At 36.7% G+C, this 24,527-nt stretch overlaps 1 protein-coding gene across 3 annotated transcripts in view; it reads right to left on the bottom strand.

Annotated features, from left to right (window-relative positions):
• The window catches only part of tns1b (tensin 1b), a 224,740-nt gene extending 201,644 nt beyond the window's left edge, over nt 1–23,096 (bottom strand). For all 3 annotated transcript variants that reach the window (XM_084421587.1, XM_084421595.1, XM_084421596.1), the window contains exon 1: nt 22,447–23,096. In XM_084421587.1, coding sequence (XP_084277713.1) covers nt 22,447–22,551 — 105 coding nt within the window. In that variant the 5' untranslated portion in view covers nt 22,552–23,096. The remainder of the gene's footprint in view (nt 1–22,446) is intronic.
• Between the last annotated feature and the right edge of the window lie 1,431 nt (nt 23,097–24,527).

Here is a 24,527-nt window from a genome sequence, read left to right as displayed (position 1 = left end):
TGTAGCTAGTCTCAGACGTTTCAGACACGGACCGTTGGCTGAACGTCTGATGCACAAGGCACACAAAATTAGAAAATCTTCAGGAGTTGTGAAGTCGTCATCTGCGTGTCATGGTCTTTAACGGTCTACAACAAAGCCGTCGTGACGCCAAACCCCCTCATGGAAAAAGAAAGCCGTCGTGTTAACAGCTGTGATGAACGCTTATGATCTACTAAACGCTGGATGGACTGTGTGAACTTCACAGCATATACTCTTTAAAATATGTCCAAGAGTTTTACAGGCAGGACTGGTATTATAGGGATATCGACTTTTGATTCTGAACAAAACAATCTGTGATTGGTTGCTTTACATGTCAGTCAGATGTCATAATGGGCGGTCCTTGGCCAGTGGAAGCTGCTATCTGCCGCTAGTTTGAAGGTCTGGCTACGCAAGACTAGCATGTAACTTACATGAGGATCTCAACAAGTTAATTTTTTCTGAAATGACTGATTTCTGTAATTATCTTTTAAAGTTGAACATTTAACTAAAATCTGTAAATTGTGCAAAGAACATTTTATCCAATTTATTAAATCACATATGATGAGCACATAAAATATATTGCATAGTAGGAATGACCCTCATGTTACAGCGTCACCCGTGAATAAAAATAAATAAATAAAAAAAAGATGAAAGAGAGAAAGAGGTGTTTTGACTTTCTGTGGCACCACAAAAAGGCTGGAATGAAGCTCAGTTTATTTTTCTCCATTGCAGAAGAACTTTGAAGTCTCTAGACATCAGATAAACACTATACAACCGTACATCTGGAGCTGACTAAACACACTATGGAAAACATGCCATGGGCCTCTCAGACCAAAGAAAGCACTTTACACCGCACACGGTTTACTGAAATTAGCAAAGCAGATCTCCAGCATTCAAGATTATAATTACAGTACTGCTACTCAGACACTTCATAAAGCGTTTTAATCCTCCAATATTGAGCATTCGCAGTCTCGGTCCTGGTGATGGATACACAGGCCTCTTCTGCTTGACAGATTCTATTAAAACAGCCGACAGTCTTATTTGCAGTTGCCATACAAAAGCAAAAGCCTCATCGGCTGTAAACCTGAAGTCCCTCTCTGAAGTCAATCACGCGTTTGGGTCAAAGACACGAGCGTCTGGCTGAAGGTGACCTTCAGTGATTGTGAACAGATAACAGAGAGCGCTGATAGTTCATATGTTTGTCAACCGATCTGACCTTCATCACACAGTAAATCCTACAAATCTTACAGTTTTAGCCTATAGGTAGGGAAATGTAATTATCTTTCACATTTCAATTACATTACATTGATAAGACAAATGCAGATTTGATATGAATCTTAACATTAGGAATACATGATATATCGGCCACCATATCGGTTTCAGCCGATACATATTCATTTTTAATGTTATGTTTATCAGACCGATAAGAAAATTGAGCAGATTTATTAAAGCTGATAAATAATGGATTATTTCCTTCAGCTGAGACACTTCAGATGTGTGCTTTCGAATGGGTTGAAATATGATTGGAATCACTCCGAAAAGGAAAATACAGTTAAGTGCAACGTGCATCGCAAGTCTGTCATATTGGCTAAATAAAATTTTAAAACACTATTTTTTATTTATTTTATTTTATTTGTTTATTTAACAGGGACAGTGCAAGGCACTCCAGAATTAGCTACAAGCTAAATTTCATCTGTAGTCCCTGGACAGGAAGAGGTAACATACAATTAATCCAACAAACACATATAAATATACCATAAAACATCATCACGCAAGTAGCCTAAATTCAGACAACAACAAAGTTTCACGTTCTTAAAAACACAATAAAACAAAACAACAGAACAAAATAAAGTGCAATATTAATAGACACAACAATGCAGTGTTAGGATACGACAAAAAATGAGTTTTTTGAGTTTATGATTAATGGGTACATGATTGTATAGATTTTAGCCATAATTTTATTTTATATTTAAAACAAGTAAATGTACTGATGTCTCTAATGTGAAGGAAGTTTGTGAATTCTTTGTTCGCCCGTGTTTTAGCGCGCTGTTACAGCATAAATTGTGACATTTACCTGTGACCATCTTTAGCTTCGACACATGCAGCTCTAACAGCAATGCTCGATATTAATAACTGTGATTGTGACAGTCATATACATAACATTATATTGAAAACACTATTGTAATAAAACATTGTGAATTCTTTGGGTTTAGTTGACGTACAACGCAGTTACGGGAAGAGCGCATCAACAACAGGAGTTATACATTATTATCATGTAAATTAGTTCAACTTCACTCTTGCATTAGCTTCATTTTGTGCAAATAAGTTGAAATATTATGTTTATGTTGTATAAACCTCTGAATAATTTCGTTAATTAACCCGCTAACAAGGTGTTTCAGTTTAACGGTGTTCATTAAGCTCTTCAGCTTCAGCGCACGCAGCTCAAAGAGCAATGTTGTTATTTGAAACAGTAATATTAATTTAATAACATTGATGCATTATTAATAATTAATTAATAACTAACACTTTTATTTTCTCATATTATTATCATCATCAACAGTATGGCTGAATTAAAATAAAATTATAGTCCATGCATAGGCTATTTCATTATATTTATCCATGGCACATGCATTTTGAATCTTTATATGTGTTTTCCATTGACTTGTTTGCATTATGTAAGAATTATTTTGTTAGCGCCTAAAATGGAAACGCTTCCAACACGCTTGCGTGTCGCATGAAAAAATAAACTAATAACATTTGTCTATTATTTTGTATAGAAATAGAACCAACGCCTATTTTTCATGCGACACGCAAGCGTGTTGGAAGCGTTTCCAGGCAAAATAGAATAGGAAAAGATGTTTATATGTCATTTTGACACAAATACATATTAATAAATGATATTTTGATGTTTGAAAGCATTTTTTTACAGTCTATGTTTGAAAGTTTCTAGGTTTACACCGGCATGCGCATGCCCAGTGTTGGTGAATGGTCACATGATCCGCGTTTTCAGTCGTTTTAATGTGGACGGAGATCAATTCTAATACGCAGCTAAAACGCTGGTGTGGACGGAGATCGTATTCGTTTTAATTCTCCGTTTCTAAACGAAAACGCAGTAGTGTGGACGGGGCCTGAAAGTGTTTTTCAGAATAAAAAAAATTAAAAAAAACAAAATTAAATTAAATGTAATTTCTTACATTTAATTGGGTTTCATCTATTTTATTTGTTGCTCTTGCAGAAACAGGCTTTCATAGCTAATGGACCAGAGTTGAGTGAAAGGTCATTTCCAATCAGATTGTTGTCTTGACAGCACACACAGTGTGCATTATCTGTATTACGCTTATGTTTATTGAGATCTACATTAATTGCTGAATGAGAAGGCACTGCCACACCACCTTTTGGCTGCTGACTTGAGTTTGTCATCTCTCAGCAGCGAGGTGGGTGAGCAGAAGACTTGTATAGTCTGATAAGCCCTTTTTTATCATAGAAGTGTTAGATCAAAGGCACACAGGTGTAAAACACACCTGAATAGGTGCTATAAAACAGCACAAATAATCTTTGTCTGTCTGGCATCAACAGCCACGCACATGTCTGCATCAAAACAAATGCTTTCTTCACAGATCATATCTTCATCATCTCCAGATGGTCTGTGTTACAAAAATTCAAGTGAACTCATATGAACGTTAAGCACAGTACTCTGACGTGACTGTACTTATAAATTATAAAAATGCATTAACTGAATTTCTTGACTTTCTTTTTTAAACATTTCTATACCATAGTTCTTTTAGTGTGTTCACACTTGTAGTTCGGTTCACTTGGTTTCAGACACTTGGTCTGCTTAGCGTTCACATTGGCATTTTAACATCGATCGAACCATAAGATACCGGACCTAAAGGCATAGGGATGTGTTCACAACCTGATTGGTCGGCTTTTATTACATATATTTTGGTATGGAACTTACCGAACATCCAAAACAACGCTGTGTGTGGGTAGCCAAAATATGATGGTATTTTGACCAGCTGAGAACTCGTGAAGAGCTTATAAAATGCGTAAAGGAGTCAAAACAGCAGCAGGAATCTCTCCATCACACACACAAACAAAGATCTGCAGTGAGGAGACGCGGTTCTGGTGCCTGCGATGGGCAACATCATGACTATGAAGAGAAAAGAGGTTTGCTTGAACATTCATATTTCAGTCGAACAGCACCAGAGTTCGTTTGGAAGCAGATCAAGACCCATCTTTTCAGGGGTCTCAGTCCACTTGTTTGGTGCACACCAGGGTTCGGATGGCAGCGTATTCAAATAAACCGCACTAACAGAGCAATCGCACTAGGGTTCGTTTTAATCCAACCAGACATGCACACACCCTTAATATACACCCTCTTAGAAACATGACAGTCATGGCATGAGACCCTGAAAAAGAAAGCAGCAAGTTATACAAAAATACATTCCAAACCCAAAAGTCCAAGCTTATGTACAATTACAAAAAGAGTGCAAAAGGAAGGTTGATTTATCCCAAGTAGACAAAATGACCAGAATGCCCATCTCTAGTAGGGCCACATTCACACAAGCTCTTCTGTGAAGAGTAAAGCCTGCGGCAAGTACAGCACAAACACAAAGAGCATGATCTTATTCCGTGCCTCATCAGGCTACTTTGAATTCCTCAAGGCACATAATTACACAGACTACAATGACCTTAGAGATTCACAACTGACCAATGAACAATGCATTGCTTTGTTCACTAAACAATTGGCGCTATGTGAATGTGAGATATCCTCACACATTTCCCCACAGCTATCAGAGAAAATAGACGCTCCAGCTCATGTTACAATCAGAGGAACATGTTCGCTCTATAAAGAGAGATCAGGATGACAACATGACACATGTGTGTTAATTACAGAGGTGTGGCACACTTGTGCTTTCCCTTTGCATTGAATGTACTGCAACCTGATTCAGTTGGGGTAATCGCAAAGTTTAGTGCAAGTTTCTGAACATACTGTGCATCCAATGTAGTCCTATTCATTAACAAATGACTTTTATGAGACTATTCTTTTAATGAATCATTCAAAAGGACAACACTTTGACAGGTCTGAATGAATCCTTCACTGAATTGACTCACTGAATCAACATCTGACTCACTTAATGAACTGCAGTGTGTAAAGCCGTGAGCACACTGTAAGATTCATATTTACAACTGTTGCTTGTCAGACTGTATGAATATGATCCCAGCTGCAAGCCATGTCACACTAGGATCTCACTTGTCATTGATGTCAAAACGTACGGCAGTCAAGACGCATTTAAAAAACGGACACAAGCAAGAAGACTCGTCTGGGGTTTTACATCATCAGTCCAGCATTTACATGCGGGATAGAAATGGTGGCTAGCAAACAAAAACAATCTCTAACATTAAAGGGATAGTTCACCCAAAAATGTATTTATTTAACCTGAACTTGTTCAAAACCTGTATGAGTTTCTTTCTCTTTCTACAAAGGAAGATATTTTAAAGAATGTTGGTAACCAGACAGTTTACGGTAGCCATTAACTTCCATAGTATTTTTTTCCAACTATGGAAGTCAATGGCTACAGTCGACTGTCTGAGCGTTTTCTGTCCCTCCATTGACGGCTACGCAACTACCAATTTCAAGCCTCTGAAAGGTAGTAAATACATCATAAAAGTAATCCATGTGACTCCAGTGGTTTAACCTCAATTTTATAAAGCAACACGAGTACTTTCTTTGCGCAAAAAAAAACATAATTGACCACTTTATTTACAAACCACGGGGGTCACATGGATTACTTTCATGATGTCTTTATTACTTTTCTGGGGCTTAAAAGTAGCAGTTGTGTAGACTATCAATGGAGGGATAGAAAGCTCTCAGATTTCATAAAAAATATCTTCATTTGTGTAAAAAATTATAAAAAATGTACTACAAAAAAAAAAGTGCCTTGTTCTGCACTTTCGATATGCATTTTAACGCAGTTTAGTGAAAAGTCAAAATTAAGAACTTTTGAATAATATTCTATCACGCTTCCTTGGTATTTCTCCACTAGGACTCAGAATTCCACTGTACATAATTTCCTCTTTTACGGAATGTGGAAGTCTGCAAGCCTATCCTTTAAAAACAGTCCGTGCAAGTCAACTAAAATGATCTGCCTTGGCTTGTTACAACATTTCACACAACGTGAAATGGAAAGAAAAAAGTGGGACTTTCTTCCTGTGCGTATTCAAAGTAAATGCAGCATGTCAGACCAAGGGATATAGTATGATCCCTGAGAAAAACAACCCTCTCCCAGAGTTAAAAAAAAAACCCACACGAGACCAACCTGGATGGCCATACCCCTCTAATTACCTCATGACTCAACAGTCGTCTCCTCTGCAAGAACAAGAAGGCTCTAGAACTGGGTGATCCCTAACATCAGCAATGTGGCATATCGGTCTAAATGTGATGAGCTTTATGAGAGCATTGCACCCTGTCCATCACCCCACAGGCCTTTGAGAATCCACAAAAGCAGACGAGCAGGACGTCCTAGGAGTTCCTGGTTGCCAAGTGCGATTGACTCAGCTCTTTGCCAAGTATTAGAAAGCCTACAAGAAAATCCCTCCACTAGGAAAGTGTCAACAAACATCAAGAATAAAAGCCACATTCATCAACAGACAAAAAGACAGAGCTGGACGGAAGCGACTGCGTAGAATCTACATTCTGTCCATTCCATGCAACAGGCTCGAGCCAAAAGAGGTGTTTAAGTCAGACAAGCCTTGTTATACCCCCACAAAGAGAGCATGCAAGCGTAACTCTGGGAAAAAAAATACAGTTGCCCTTAACCCTTAATCGATCATGTGGACTGTCATTTCATCCTCAAAGCGATGGCCGAGCTGCATTAAAGTAGCTTTAAGTGACTGTATTAAAGTCTTTTGTACTCCATTATCTTCTGTTGACAGAGTCTTTGTGAAGGGGTTTCTGCATCAGTGGGTCTGTAATGTCCTGAAAGCCAGACTCTGAAAGAAATATCTGACCATCCCAGAGTTCTGCTGCATGCAGTGCCTCACTCATTCCGCATCGCCTTGAAAACCCCAACCTGAACTGCGACATGAAGTTTTTAGGGCTTTCAATGTAGCATATTGACAAAAATAATTTAAATTAAATTAAATTAAATTAAAACAAAAACAGTGCTAGATTTATGTTCAATGATATAGAAATATAGCAAATATATTGACAATATTCAAACAATACTCTAAAGTCAATAAAGACTTTAGGTGCTTTTATGGCTAATAAATAAACAAATAAATAAATAAAAATGTATTATGTGATAAAAAAACAACAAAAAAAGTAAAATATTCTTATTTATTGAGTCCTTGTTTGAAATCCCTCAGTTAATGATCTTAATTTGGGAGGCTTTTCTCACCAAATATCGGGTAATTGACCTGAATAACGTAATATTTGATTAAAAGTTTTAATCGATTGACAACCAACCCTAGATTTTTTTTCTCAAGTGAATGAAATCGGTAATGTGCAAATCCCTTTCTCAGCTTTCAGCAGATTGTCAAGATTTTGACGTCAAGCAACCTATAATTTCCTTCTGCTCAAGCCAAGCGTGAACATTGGGAAATTGGAAAAACGATATCCTCAAATCGGTCTCATTCACACAGGCCTTCAGTGAAGGAATGAAGTAATCTGAAGCGTACAGTCCTTTGTGTTGGCATTCCCTTCACTTACACTCCACTGGCAGCTTAAACATCACTAACTCATGTAACTCTAGCACATATTTGTCATCCTGTAATCTAAAAGTCAGCTAAACCTTAGAGGATCTTACTTAATCAAACACTATCAGATGCCTATTATTATCTGCTTTTGAACTTGCAACTAGTAGAATGAAACATGTTAAACATGTTAACAAATTGAGGATCAGAATTTCCCTTTAAGAAATGCATTGGTTCGGCTGGAATCTATTCAACCTTCAGCAGTCACTCTGAAAGTAAACTTTTCTTTTTTCTATCATATAAACCTATAAAAAGTTGTCTTTTCTCACCATAGTAACCACAGATATTTCTTTGGGATTCTCACAACTATATAAGGCTGGGAGTTGTAAGGGATTTTTTCCAATTCCACTTAAAGATCCTTGTCCTAACAAGATACTAAACAAAAATTCTTTACTATTCTGCAAAATGGATTATAGACAGCCCCGTTCACCAATGTTTCCACATTTCTGTCAAACATGGAGTTTGCGTTCCTTGCCACTGTCACCTGACTTGCTTAGTTGGGGAACTGAGCTGGATGATAACATCACGGTGTTCTGCAGAGCTGCTTTATAGCCGAAATGAACTCATTCAAGTCGAATCAAGTCACCTTTATTTCCATAGCAGCTTTACAGTGTTAAACAGAATTCAAATCTGCTGTAAAACAGCTCTAAAAGGACAGAAAACAGCCATTATTCAGCTGAAATCAGTTCAGTGTTGATTCAGTTTGGTTCAATAACTGTGAAAAGTTCATAAAAATATGGAATTCAGTTCAATTCATCTTAATAGGCTATAAAGCAGCTGCAGAAAACAGTGATGTCATCATCATCAAGCTCAGTTCAGTTCAGTTCTTCCTTGTCAATAGTGTCAGTGCAGTCGAGTCAATAATACTGCTGAACATTAAGTGTCCCCAACTAAGCAAGCCATTCCATAATTTATGAAATTCACACAGTTATTGAACTGAAACAACACTGAACATCCTTGAAATCAAGGATTAAAAGTTGCTCACTCGATCTTGGATCATCACACAGGGTACACACATTTTTATATAGGCTACTACATACTTCAGAAGACAAAACAGTTGTTAGATCCTCAAAGACTTGTTTAAATTATATAAATGCAAATTCACTAAATGATGACATATGGAAATATATATATATATATATATATATATATATATATATATATATATATATATATATATATATATATTAGGGGTGTAACGATATTCAAACCGAACCGAAAAACCGCGATACAACAGCCACGGTTCGAACCGCGATACCCTCATGTCGAACCGAACGCGCCCCGCCCCCTGCTGCCCAACTCTCACTTCACTTTGTCACAAAACAATTTTTTCTTCCTTGACATTTGATTAAATAGTAATTAATGAGTACACTTTTAACAACTAATAAGAGCTGTAGTTTTAATAAATATTATTATAATATTATTTACTAAATAAAGTGCATGTCATGTTATTTGGGTGATCGATCACGCTCGGGAGTTTACATACGCACTTAAGGATGGCAACTCCGCGCCACGGCATATTGTGATTGAAGACCCTGCGGTCACAACCACTGACTGACTGATATTGATACAGCAGCAACAGCAGCAGTGCTGATCACGAATCTTGAGAATGATCACCGACACCTGTCATCATCCAATATGATGACATATCACAGCTTTTTTTAATCTTTGTTTGATTTGCGAACATAATCCTCTGCCGTCTGGCCGCTTCCGCTTCAAGCCGGACTCGTCTCGCGCTAACGGTAATTTCCTTTCACTGTCCACGTTTTGATTTCGGCAAATCACTTTTGGCGAATGCAAACAACGTGATTATTGTTCATGAGTCTAACATCCAGCCACGCAAGAAAACATGTAACCTACCTGAGGGAATAATATGCTCACAAAACATTTCTGATTATTATTTGTTTAAAACGGTTTTGTCCGTCCCCCCGACTCTTTGATGAATGTAAAGATCATAAGATATTTATTTGAAATAGAAAGCTTGTGTAACACTATAAATGTACTGTCACTTTTGATTAATGTAATGCATCCTTGCTGAATAAAAGTAGGCAATTACTTTCTTTAATTTCTTTCCCCCAAAAATAATCTTAACCTCAAACTTTTGAACTGTAGGCCTATGTATAATGTTAAAAAAGCTTTCCATTTCAGATAAATGCGGTTATTTTGAATGGTGGTTTGTTTGTAATGTGACATATATTTTTTTGTATGACATTAAAATTATTTTTTGAATTAAATTGTACATAAATAGGTTAAGCAATACAAATGTGTTTGTCTGATAACCTTTTAAACATAGCCTATACTTAACTACAGTTTGCAGACACTGAAATTATGTACATTGTGCGACATAGTAAATATTTTGAGTGTCCCTCATTTTCCTATAAAGAACCACAATTGTCCCACATTTTACTTTTCTGAAGTTGGCAACCCTACTCAGGTGTGCTGTTTATTTCTGACTAGTCAGTGGAGACATTTAGGCTATTTAATTTTAGTTAACTCAGGTGTGCTAACTGCTCTAAAGAAAACATGAAGCCAATGTATAAAATTAATAAAGTTAAGTTAAATTATTGTTGTTGTTGTTTTTATTAAGTTAAAAGTGAATCTAGTGTTATTATTGCTGGTGGTGCCCTGCCATGAACCCTGCCCCCACAGCAAACAGAACCGAACCGAACCGAACCGAACCGTGGCTCCAAAACCGTGATATGAACCGAACCGTGGCATTGGTGTATCGTTACACCCCTAATATATATATATATATATATATATATATATATATATATATATATATATATCTTGGAAACATAATAGGTGTCCACTAAAGGCAACCTAAGGGTATCTGATGAACTTTGCATGATGAAGTTCGCATTATTGATTGATATTTTGCTGTTTATTACTGTGAAGCTGCTTTAAGACAATAGTATTGTATAAAGCGCTATATAAATAAAGGTGAATCGACTAAAAATGCTATCTATAGGAAGCTCACTGTGTTTCATGTTTACACTGCCTGGATCACAGAAATGTTTTCTAATGAAAAGAGAGAGACAGTTTGACCTTTCAAACGTAATCTTAACTTTAAATAAATATTAATGCGGTAGGACAGATAACCTCAGGTAAGCAAGTATGCCCAAACACAAAAAGTGTCAGTCCACGTACGTATGTGTTCAGAGAGGTCTGCCAGGGGTCAGGTATAGTTCCTGAAGCATTGATACTTTCATTAAAGTATGGAGGGAGTGGCGCAGAGGTCAGTGGTACTCTACACAGAGAACACACTGTTTTCTGCAGGCCAGCAGGACACTGGAATGTGGGGAGGGATTGTGGGTAACTTTCACTGCACCGCATACCTTATCAGATAATTACAGAGCGGAGGCGGGAGGGGAAACCCTGCTGGCGGTCTGACACAACGCAAACCAGGCGGTACTGTGTCGAACAGATCTGTGCTGTTGTCCCAACACTAATGCATATAGGAAGTGACACTTCATTCAATTGAGTGATTCAGAGAATATGGGCTCGCTTCAAAATAGCATACTAACATATGACTATTTCTATTTGTACAGCAAAGAAATGGCAAGAAAAAATTACTTAAAAAAAAACAACAACTATTTTATACTATTAAAATAAAATTACTAAAACTATACATTTTAAAATAAAAACTTAAAAAATATTAAATAAAAAACAATTCAAAATAGTAATAAAACTGTAATATCTTAATGACACTATGATGTATCTTAATGACACTACGTCGCTTCCCATGATGTCTGTCGTGAAATGAAGGAGTCTTATGTTCAAAAATGACAGAATTTTCTTTTCTTTTTTTTAAATGACATGATTGTCCAATATTTTAGTTTGTTAATGTTTTTTATTGTATATTTGTAGAGGATTTTATGGTACTGAAATATATTTATGCAGTAGGTATCCATTTATTCATTTTTTGGACCTGAAAATGAAATTACCAATTTAAACGGTCATAAATCTGTAATGCTTTGGAGCACAGACTTATTTCGGTCTCTTTTTAAAGAAGACACTTGGCAGAGTATTTATGAAGTGAAAAAAAGTGCACTTGAAAACATTTTACATTCATTGTTATGAAAAATAAAATTGTACATTTTTATATGAAATACATATTTTCCAAAACACTTTCTACTCTAAAACTGTGAGAAATTCAAAGCCAAATCTTGTTTATAAATCTAAACAAGCTGTGTTCCAAATCTGAGTATGATATCTAAAAAAATGAGCTTTCAGTAATATTATGTTTGGGTGCAGGACCAAACTTTCCAATAAATGAAATTTGTCTCCCATTCATTTCTAATGTGAACAATACAAGTGTGACTTTTAACTTTTTTGAATGTCCATGATTTGTGTGTGCGTGCGTGCGTGCGTGTGTGTGCCAAAACCTTGTTTCGTACCATTCTGATGAAGTAAAAAATTCAAAAAAAAAATAAAGCAAAATGGTTTGGTCAAAAATGACCAAACAGCACCAGAATATTCTAAAGGCAAAAACACAATTTAATGCAGGGGTTTTCACAGCACCTAAATATATATATATATTTTTTTTTTTAAATATTATTATTTTCCATGGAGCCTTAGGAGTAACGGACTGAATCAACCGTTTGAAACCCCCTGATTTAATGTTTTTGAATCCAAACCAAACCCCACTTTTTCACTTATTATTATTTTTAAAGAAAAGTGGAAAGTATAAAGTGTAAGATACACAGCACATTCATTCACTAAGAAGTTACTAATGCATACTGAAAACACCTAATCACTATTCGTATTCTCAAGGGCGTAACTTTGGGTCTACCATTGGGGGGGTTAAACTCGCGGCATATTTATTAATTTATTGAATAATTTTCTTGTGTAAAAGGTAACATGCTAATTTGCCGTTCCTGTATTAGAAATACATTGTGATACTTTTACTGATTTAGGCTACTTAATGTAAATGCAGCTGTTCACTTGACTATGTATGCCATAATGACACAGTAGTTAAATTAAGTGTTTCTCAAACTTTCTCTGCCATTCCCCACCTGTCCCAATCACCCCAACAAAATGTTAATAAACTAGGCTTTAAGTTTAACTCTTAAAATGTATTTTATTAACATCACATTTTAAAAACTTTACATCAAATAACAGCATTAAAAACTTTCAAATAGAGAAAATGAAAGTGCAATTATATTATCACTTTGCATGAAATAAGACTCAAAAGTAGATAAAAAAAAATGTGTGTTTGCATTTAGCCTCTGATAACATCAAATTCAGAAACTGAGAAAATACAAGTGTGGACTAACGTTAGTTGTGCTTTGATTCATTTTGTCACTTTGCAAACTCCATGCAAAAAGAACAAAATAATAATAATAATAATAAAATAAAAAAATAATAATAATCTCAAATTGAGCCGGAGGTGGTGAATTCCTAATAATGTACGTTTTTTTTTTTTTTAGGTATTTTAATAAGATACCTAAAATACGTTACGCGATCGTTATAAAAAAACTAACGCGATCGTTATAAAGGTGTTTGAACAACAAAACACATCCACTTGCACATATTTGACAATCGGAATATCACATATATCCTGCTATAGCTAACAAATTTGTGAAATTTTGAATAAAAAAGGAAATAAAAGCAGATCATCAGTCATTCAGCGCTATTGTGGCTGCGGTGTGACAAGCAATGAATGACGCGTCTCCATGGGAACCATAAAGTGAAATATCAATAACGGTCGCCTTGAAAAACTTTTAAACTTACGTGTGTAAAGGTTAAGTAAGGCTTACATTTAAACGTGTCTTTGTTTTGTTTTGAGTGTATGGTCAATAAATAAAGGAATTAAAAAGTTGGGCACAAATCCTGTTTGTCGCGCCCCACTTGTCATGTCTCTATTCCCCAACAGTGGGCCGCGCCCGCGCCCCACACTTTGAGAAACGCTGAGCTAATATAGGGGAACCTCCGTTTGGTCAGGATTTTTCCTCTTTTTGGCTGGTGTCGACCAACAATGAAAAATCGTTGTCTGCATGGCTGCCTTTCAGTGTCCTTTTCATCTTTCCATCCGTTAGCATGCTTCTCCAACCATTCATCCCAGCGACTGCGCAAAATAGTTAACAAACTTGGTAGAGAAAGCGGGTTGGGTAATACCAAGTAGTCGGTGCGGTGGGCGGGGGTACATTACAGATTTTTTTTAAATATGATACTATCTTTCTTGCTGGCAAATTAAATTAATAAAGAAAACAAACAAAAGTATTAATTTGGAATATTTCATATTTATTTTAATCTGAATGATGTGATGATATTGGGGGGGGGGGGGTTATATTAGCTGGATCTGATTTTTGAGGGGGTCATGACCCCCGTAACCCCCGTGCAAATTACGCGCATGCGTATTCTTAACCTTGAGACAGTTCATGTAGCCATTTTGCTATGAATAAAAGCATAAAGTTTGGAGAGGAACACAATAGCCCCATGCCTAATTTATCTAATTCTATCTAGAACATAAACTAACTGAATGAAACCCACTAGGCTGCAATTGTTCAAATGATGGAACAAATTTCACAGTTTGTTGGCTTACGTCCTATCTGCTCTCTGCTCTCTGCTCTCTGCTCTCTGGAACAGGCCAAAAAACACAGTCACAATGGAAAGTTTGTGATCCAACAAGCAAATAATATTTTACATGGACTTCAAACGGATACAAGACCAGTATCAAATTTGGCTTTCAGAAATGCAAGGGCATGTTACAATATGTGCTTCTCATTAGTAACTGACACTAAATACATTGAAATAAAAATAACTTGGTTGATTATGAGTTTAAAAGACAATTATGTTTTCTCATAAATCTGATGTTAATTATTTTAAATAATTTCTATTTCTGAAGTTTGGTGCATTAGCTTGAGGGTTATATTTATTTTGTAAACCCTGTCATGTATTGGACGAGTGACTCTTTGTTAAAATGATTGTCCATGTCAATACTCTACAAGCAATAAAAATCCTTCTTCCCCTCATGCTAAGCCTGGCATTGTGCTGCACTTCTATTTCCTCTCAACGTTAACAAGCGTGACATGCTAGTCCACAAAGACGACTCAAACCCAGGTGTTACACAACATTCGTTCTTCAGAACAACGCTTCACAAACGCTGAGGGGGAGGGCTGAGAACGGGAGGACTTTCTTTCTATCTCTTACTTCCTTTAGAAAATCTATCACCAATGAATCTGCAAGAACAAGCCAATCCAACACAAAGAGAAATACAAAAGCTTCAACCATAATAAAACATTTTTAAAAAATCAATTGGTTTAAATGCTACAAGTGAATGTAGGCATCACAACATTATGATGCACAGATTGATAATGGATTTCACATTTAGATTTGCTAAAGCTCACATTTAACAACATTATTAAATTAATGTTTTAAAGATCAACTTTAAATGAGAGTTAGATGAGGTAATCTAAGAGTACGTTTACAAAAACGACTAAAAACACTGTATTCTGCTGTCAGGCCAGTAGTTGGCGATGTCACTTTGTAAAAAAACACACGCCTATAGACTGAACATGTAACATGCATGCGCATGATGTCACTGTTTTCAAAAATTCCTGTTTTTGTCGTTTGTATTAAATAATATTATATATATTTAAGATATAATACAATCAAATTGTGTGTGTGTTCAATGTAAAAACAAAAATCTTTAAAAAGTACATGATATTTGAAAATAAAACTGTTTACCTTACAAAATATGCAAATGTTCAAAATATATGTAAGGGAAATGTGCATCAATTAAATCAAAAATCAAAATTTTGTTGAAAATGTGATTGTTTTGGTTGTTGTTGTTGAAAGACTGAACACAACAATTGAATTTTCAAAAATGTAAAACAAAAAATGGGCAAAAACAAAATCTCAGGTATGTCGTTTGTGCTTATTCTCAGAGCAATTTTCATACTACGTATGAAATGTAGTGTATAGTAATGTAATGTTTATATTGCATGTGATATAGAAAATCTAGGATCAAGCTAGTAAACTGAACAAATCTCTTATCTTTCTCACGAACACCCCAACCTCTTTAATTGGTTTTTGATTAGACAGCCTGTGTAGGAGCGGGACTGCGACCTAAAAAACTCCATCGGATGCTAAGATCCATCGCAAAGCCAATTAATCAGTCAGTACACTGAGAGATCCAAGACTGCAGACTTTCCCCTACGACAACAAATCTATTACAATCCCTATAGATTTGCCTCAGCTGCGTACAGTGCGCACCCAGAGAGATCGCTCTGACAGGTAGAGTTTGACCTGTTCAATCTATGTGTAGCTAGAGGTTAAGGGTCTAAAAATAAAAGAAGGCATTCATGGAGAAACAAACATGACATTGACCACAAAGTTAGAGATGAGCGCCATTAAAAAAAAAAAACAAAGAGGGGCGAGGCACAACTGAAGATGACTTTTTAACCGGCACATGTTCCTACACCTGACTGGCCATGTTTTTCACTCAGGATCCTTTTGTGTCCTGCACAATCGCTCTGCGATAGCACAAAAGCCCAGGCAGCCGTGTGTGGAATGGCTGAATGGCGTTATTGGGGAGAGAAGCTCGGCCCTTTAGATGTTCTCTGCGGCAGTCGGACAGGAATACTGCGAGCGAGCGCTGAGATAAGACCAAAACATTGAGCTGAATCCCTGACAGGAGGGAATGTGTTTCAGCTGGGCGCTGACAGATCATCCAGAATATCCCATTGGGATGGGAATGGGGTATAAAATCAGCAAACACTTGCCAAGAGTAATCTGAACTCTGAAAACAAGTCCCCGTTTCAAAAAGAGGCATAATTAAAAGGAATAAAAATGAAAAATGTATCATTATTTATTTTATTTTTAACCAGGTAGGTCAGTTGAGAACATTTCTCATTTACAACTGCGACCTGGCCAAGACAAAGCAAAGCAGTGCGACAAAATCAACAGCACAGAGTTACACATGGGAAATAAACGTAGAACGTACAGTCAATAACACAATAGAAAATGTATATACAGAGTGCAAATGTAATGCAAAATGCAGTAAGGTTAGGAAGATAGGACAATAAATAGGCCATAGTGGCGAAATAAATTACAGATTCGCATTAACACTGGAATGATGGAATATTTGTGTACTCTCATGTCATTCTAAAGAATCTTCATGCAGGTCTTTTGCAGACAGTGATAGACCAAAAATTCTCAAACAAAGCCACTGTATGACTTCAGAAGACTTAGAATAAAATCGAATAGGCCCCGTTTACACTTGGTATTAAGATGTGTTTTGGTCGATCGGATCACAAGTAGACGAGGGAGACACATTCCTGTCTCTTTTGTCCACTTTGGTAAGTATTTTCATCTTCAAACCAAACTTGGGTCTTCATTCAACATCCCGTCAGCGCGCTTCCCATAATGTTTGCGCGTTAGGTCAGTAGGCGGCCTTTTGTGGCTGATCGAACACATTCAAGTTTTCGACTACCTCTGGAAATGGTCGAAAGTAAACGAGCGCAAAAGGTTTTAGACCCCGCATCTTAATACCAGGTGTAAACAGGCCATAGACTTCTTTTTAATGGTACATTTTCCATATTTCTTTGTCCTTTTTGGACAAAAGGTTGAGAGCTCACGTCTTCCTTGAAATTTGTAATTATGGTCTAAGTTGAAACAAGATGGATATGTTTCGTTTATTTGCTTTTTCACTTTCTGCCAAAAAAAGGACGTTTTATCATGCTACTGCAACAAAATAAAGAGCATTAGGTGTACATTAATAAATACATTAGGTGTTTACATAATTGATGACTGCATTTTATCTTGTGTTAATAATGATAGAAATCTCATTCTTTTAAAGCACCACTAGTGGCAATAGAATTGCAATCTTTAATTTTTTTGAGCAGCCTGACTAAGCCGGGTATAGCTATATAGAGTGTTGCAGGAACGAGTCCTACAATGTGGAAAGTTATAAGTTAGCCTTGCATTTCCAGTTTCATCATCCTAGATTATGTGTTTAATGAGGTTTTGGCTAAATACCTTCATAAAAGTTGTGTTAATTTGTGAAGATTACCTTACTGAACAAAATGTGTAAGAACCATTAACTTCTGTTAGTCACAGAGCTTATTTTCTGCAATAATCCAAAATCTTATGGAAAAATCCTGGGGTTTTGTAGAGGGAACCAGAGTGAGGAAATTCCAAGTTGGCCTACAAAAATACATCACTGCAGTACAGTGTTGAAAAACTTGTTTGAAAACATAGTCATTCTGTATAGTCATAGTGCCACTTTAACACAGAAAAGAACACACAACTGCAAGGCATACATTCTTGCAGATAGGAAACACATTAAAACATCAAAGATGTTTAGATGCACTGAGTGTGCTTGGAATTTCTTTCCTCCTAAAACAAGTATATGTTATGATTTAAGGGTAAGCATCTTTCCATAACCCCAAATCAGCCCTAGGATTTATAAACTCAGTCAAATCACGACCACAATTTATAAAATCCCACATTTTTGTTCTGACAAGTTTGAAAGAGGAAGTTTGGGGTGTGCCTTGCTGAATCCCATTAAGGGAGCGGTGCTCTATTACGCCGTCTAAAGTAGGTTCAGTGCTCATGCTGTGCTCTTACAAGTCGTCTGATAAACAAGTACATGAACCCATAGTTTTTCCCTATGGATCTACCTGGTGCAGGTAACTAGTCAGTCACTCCCTCCCATCCAAATCCCTGGAATTTCCACCTCCCTTCTCCTGACGGCCTTCCCCACCCCTCTCTAATCCCACCACAGATCTGTCTGTGTGATTTATTCCCACTAGAGGGATGAAAGGAAGCCTAAGAGATTTGGGAACAGAGCTGTGATCTACAACAACCAGTCAATCAAGTCTCATTCTCAATTTCTTGCAGTGTGAATTTTCCTTCATATCAGCAGTAACGCGGCTTATAGAATATTACAATCATTGTGATGTTATCTGAAGTCTTCCTTGGAATTTGTAATCATGGCATGACGTGCGTTCAAGTGATTTTGATTTAAACGCAATTTTGGCAATTTCATGTTTTTTGTTTTGCATTTTCCCTTATTGGCAAACAAGCAAATTATGTACATTAGGTGTGTAAATGATGAATCATGTGTCTATTTTGTCAGTCATGGCCTGCCCCACAGCATGATGGGAAATTGTTTAAGCCTGTCGCCCAATAAACCTGTATATTCTAGCGAGCATGATCACTATTCTTTATCGACAGAACAAAAAAAATGGCAACACAATCTCATGTCAATTCATTACTATTTTACGTTTTGGCAAATTACTGGCTAAATCATGTGACTTGGTATGTTCTTAATCTGCTTACGCCCCAGTGACGCGGTCATGTGTAGAGGTGGACTTTCAGGCTTACTTTTCCCCCCAAAAAAATCATACATTTTCATACAATTCAAATTCATACGAAATCGCTACCTCATAAAAGCATAAAATAAGTTTTCCCCTAAGATCAGGTTGAAAAAAGCATAGAAAAAAAGTTGAGCAACCATCATTCACAATTAAAACTTGATTATGACCATTATGACAAGTCAAGCTTGAAGAAAATCCTGTTTTTCACCCTAAAAATAAAACGTTTTTAATGTGCACTTAGATAAGATCATTCTGACATGGCAAAGGCAGAATGATCCAAATATGTTTAAAGTATGTGCAGTATTCAAATATTTACTATTATTTATATTTCAAATCTACATCTCTGAGCTAATCTTCTCATTCAAAGCATATGCACATATTTATTAATTTGCACATCCTCTTGCAATCCAATGCATTAAGCATGCAAGGCCTATATTTTAATACTTTTCATGTGTACTTATTGCACACTGCTCAGCATTTATATTATTAAAATCATATTAAAAATAACAACACACTGATTTCCCCCAGGGAATCAAGTTCTATCATAACCAAATGGGAGAATGGGGAAAAAAAACTGATTAAGACATGCTCAAGGATAATTAAAATAATGGAATGTTATTGCATTCTTCTTACAGGCATTTGAACCTGCAGTAGCAGAGATCTCTAGTCTCACTAAAAAAAGTAAATTAATCTTCTAAAAATTAATGCACATTCCTCTCATGAAATGAATACCACAGGTTCATCGTCATCAAAGTAATGCAACATTAATGGAATAGTTCACCTAAAAATGAAAATTCTGTCATTACATATTCACACTTGTGTCTGCGAGCAAGTAAACACCATAAAAGTAGTAGAAAAAAGCCATGTAAAGACATGTCTGTGTTGCCACAGAAAAAAAAGAAAGAAAAAAAAAACAGCATACAGTTTGGAATGACATGAGCAAATAATGACAGAATTTCATTTTTGAGTGAACATTTGGCCTTTATTTGCTGATGACTGCAATTGCAAACAGAGTTTTTGGCTGTACCCCAGCAAAGTTCACATGAAAGAAGCATAATTCAGTAGCCCTAATAGACCCTGTAACCACTGCTCTGATGAAAGGTAATCAACTATATTATAACTATCTACTAGGTAGAAAATAGTTTATTCTGATTATTAGATTAATAAATTTAACTATTTATTAAAGATTACCTATTATACCCTTTTACAAAGTCTTGATTTTGTTTTTGGGGTCTGGTAGAATAGGTTTTCATGTTTGAATGTTAAAAAAAAACATTATTTTCAACATATTTTACATTATTGCAGCACCTATTTTCTGAGTCTGTCAGTAACGCTCTGTTTAGTTCCTGTCTCTATGAAGCCCCTCCTTCCGAAAAGCGTAATGTGCTCTGATTGGTCAGCTGGACCAGTGCGATGTGATTGGTCAACCGCTTCGAGTATGTTTGAGAAATATCACACCCCTTACCGTAGTTGCAAATTTTAACACACTACTAGCGCAACTCAACCTGGCCTCTTTTTTGCATATGCCTTGGGCGGAATTATTTATATGAGGAATATTGTGTTCGTGTTCGTTCGAAAAGTCTACAATCAAGGCGTTTCAAGGAGTTGCTTACTAATATAGGGAATAACTCCCTTTGGAGTGGACTTCCTGTTGCCACTACTTCATAAAAAGCAATAAGTCAGCTTTACAAAGACATGCAAAATATCAGGGTGGCCCAGCTTTGTGGAACCCCATGTCACAGTGTTACCAAAAATGAAAGATGACTATCGGGATATAAGAGCAACATTCCTTCCAGAGTTCTGGTCCCTTTCTGAGGGCAAAGCAACAATGTGGGGCTTGTTGCTCCAACCCTTCTGCCCCAAGTAACGCCCTGACTGACCTTCTAAATCTGACCCCACCACCCAGAGCAGACCACCCCATCAGAACAGTCCCATGTAAGACGTCTTTGATTGTTGCACATACAGTACATAGTGAACTTTTCCCTAAAAATATAGCATGCAATTGAACAGAGCTGACTGTGTTTACATGCACAAGAATATTCCATTATTAATCAGAATTCAGTCTGTTTTGATTATGTAAGCGTCATGTAAACACATGAATAGCTTGTAAGCATTTCAGAACAATCTGAACAATGAAGATGATGTGCATGTAAATGTGGTCAGTATGTGAAATGACAACATCAAACCAAAAGACCTATAAATAGATCCCATGTGGCAGGAACGCACAAATTTCCAATCTGGATTCCATCCGTAATTAAACTGTGCAATGATGCAACTCATTCATTGATCCAAATGTGAACAGAACACTATTGTCTAAGCTTAGTCTTGGATTTGCCCTGATTTCTCACTGTCTGGTCATGTAGGAGATGTGTTTACCCTGTGAGGTCTGAACAGGAGATCCTGGGTTTGTTTTTCATACATAACTGTATAGGTGGGGTTTTTGATGCAAATCTCAAATCTGTCAACACATTAAGCACTTTAACATTCAAACATTTAGACGAACTTGACTGAATGTACGTTTCTCATGATCTTAAGAACCTTTTGATCTTTAAAGGCGTATGCATAAATGCTTTAAATTGTATAGCCTAAATTCTGCGTTTCCAAAATGTACAATGGTTGGACCAGATATCGAAAAGCAGACAACAAGTAGCCAGAATACATGGTGGTTACCAGAGATTTATTTATTTATTTATTAAGGGACAGTATTTGTTTGCTAGACTTGATTATGGAGCATTTTATTATATAATATTATTTATAAATAAATGTAAAATGTAATACATTTATATAAATACGCTAATTAAATACATTTTTAAACAATACTTATGAAAATCAAATCAGCATTAAATCTAAAAGTAGCTTTAAATAGGCTAATGTACAAGACAGAATAATATAATATAAATGTATGTTAAACATGCATTTAAAAAAAAATAATAATCTAAGCATACCTTGAATCATCATTATTAAAATCATCCTGGCACAATTAGCACCTCATGAAGTTGGCTGAGACAATGTCCAGAGATGTGTATTTCTAAAATATTAGATAGTTTTGATTCGTTCGGCCACTACATAAGGTGTATCCAAACTCTTGACTGTTGTGCATGTTCTATTAGTTAAAGGCAAAAAAATAATAAATAAATAAATAAATGAATAAATGAATAAATGCACATTTAAAAATATACGACACCTGTTTGACCAAGATTCATCTTTCTGAGAAAAAAAAGTTAATAAAAAAAACTATATTTTCTCAACCAAAGTACATTTATAGCTTCACTGTCAAGTTCACAGCACAACGTCAAGAACTTTCGATGGACTAGAATGTTCCTGCATGAACCCATGTGCGCCTTACCTTAGATAACAGCCTCTTTTCCTCTTTCTTTTTCTCCACATGCTGATCCAAAGGCATCTGCAGAAAATCGTCTTCACAGCAGATGAAGCTCACGGTGCATCCCATCCAGACAGGTTCAGGTGAGCGTCCTTACGACCCATTCAACGCGAGCGTTCTCGTGACTATTCCTCCTGAAGGTCAGTACGGCAGGTACAAACACTCGCGCGCATTTCAGCCAAAGAGATCCAACAGGCGTTATTCCTTTAGCATCGGCGCCTCCGCGTACGATGTTCCTTTTGCCCACAGAACTCCCATTCAGAATGACGCAGTGAGGCAGTAGGAAGAGGAAGGATTGGAGTCTGAGGGGGAAAAAAGTTTGAAAACTGTGATGTGTAACTCCGCGCTGCGCGCACACGCCTCCAGAGCTGCAGGAAACGCAACTGGCGTTCAATGCATACACAGGCTAATGCTCTTGTGATGTGTCGCATAGCGCAGACAACTGCGCAGGTACACTACCTAGCTAGCCTATCTATCGTGACTAGTACGGTCTCTCAAACCTTCAAGTTATAACTTTCAAATTTCACGCTTTTCAAACTATTTATAACTTTCAGCCAATGCTTTAATCTGGCACCTGGCAGCTTGCTTTTATGGACTTTCCTTTTCTAGTTGTCAATAGAGTTGTAAGCGGCGAGATCAAAGCAGTATAATCAACACGTGTTTAATCCGTACATGCAGTTACTGATCCGTCACTGATCCCGCCATAATTCTCATTTGCCACCCCAACATTAAAGGTTCAGAGGCTAGAATATCTTGGCTGGGAATTTCAGCTTGCATTCCTACTTAATGTGCCATTTGTGATGGGGTTATGTGTGTCATTCACACCCTGTGATGTCAGCCAGAATATCTCGAACAAATGGTGCATGGACAGCTATTTATAAAAATACACTGCATAAAATGTCTTGTTTAAACTTATGTTAGAAATGAATTATTAAGCTAGTACATAAAAATGTCACTACAGTAAGTGTACAATCATGATTTATATTAAGAGCTGTCGAATTAGATTTGGCCCAAAAATTCAGGCTTTCAGTCATTTGTTTTTGCATGTTTTTATGCAAATAGGTCTCTTTTTACTCTTTGCATGGAATATGTCTTATTTTACGCACAGGAGAACTTCTGACAAAAAAAAAGTAACCCAATTGACAGCACGTGTACGCACAAGGATTTGTTCTTAACCTTGTTCTAATGTTAAAGCATATGAAGTGTTCTAAATGAGCAAGCACATCATGCCTGAGGTTAGTAATGACTACATAATTTTTGTATGTTACGATACTCAGTGTGTCAGATTATGCGTTTGACTTCTAAATTCTTGTCGTGACGTGGACAAGAAACATGCCAGACTACAGGTTGCTTCCTGACCAATTGCCATGTTCGTGATGTCATAGAAAAGGCGGATCTAGTGACTGACTTCCGGAAACAAGAGCGTAAACAAACTACCGATGCGGCGTGTTAGCTTAATGCTAATTCTAACACTCACCGGGTTGCTGAAACGCCTTGGCTATCATTCGCCAGCATTTATCTTTTTTCACTCTGTTGTGGTAATCACTCGAGGAAACATCATAAAGGCAGGAGTATTACTGACATGGCTCCACAAACATTTCCTCCATTGCATAATTCCACCTAGCAGCACCAATAGCATCATCTCTTTTCATTTAACCATGTTTGAAAACCATGTACGGAAGAGCTTTTGTGCTCCTATTGATCAACGTCACAGATGGGACGGAACCCATCATGGAGGAATGAAAAAATTAAACAAGTTAGTCTTTCTGATGGCACGTGGTGAAGCGCCACAGACTATGCATTGTCGTCCACTATTACCCACTATACGAGTTGAAACGATCGATTCTTGCATCCCAACATCCATTGTCGTTTACGAATAACCACAACACCTTAAGTCAAACAAATCGGGCCAAAATCGGGCCGATATGTAGTCTGAACCCAGCATAATTTGCATAAAACATGCCCAACCCTTCTCCATATAAGGGCTTTCCGCACAGCATTTTCTTTTATAGCCTTTCTTCGCTCTCAGAAATGTGAAAGCAATG

Source organism: Rutilus rutilus, assembly GCF_951802725.1.
Source record: "Rutilus rutilus genome assembly, chromosome: 10".
Classification (NCBI taxonomy): Eukaryota; Metazoa; Chordata; class Actinopteri; order Cypriniformes; family Leuciscidae; genus Rutilus; species Rutilus rutilus.
This window is presented reverse-complemented; position numbering and strand designations above follow the sequence as displayed.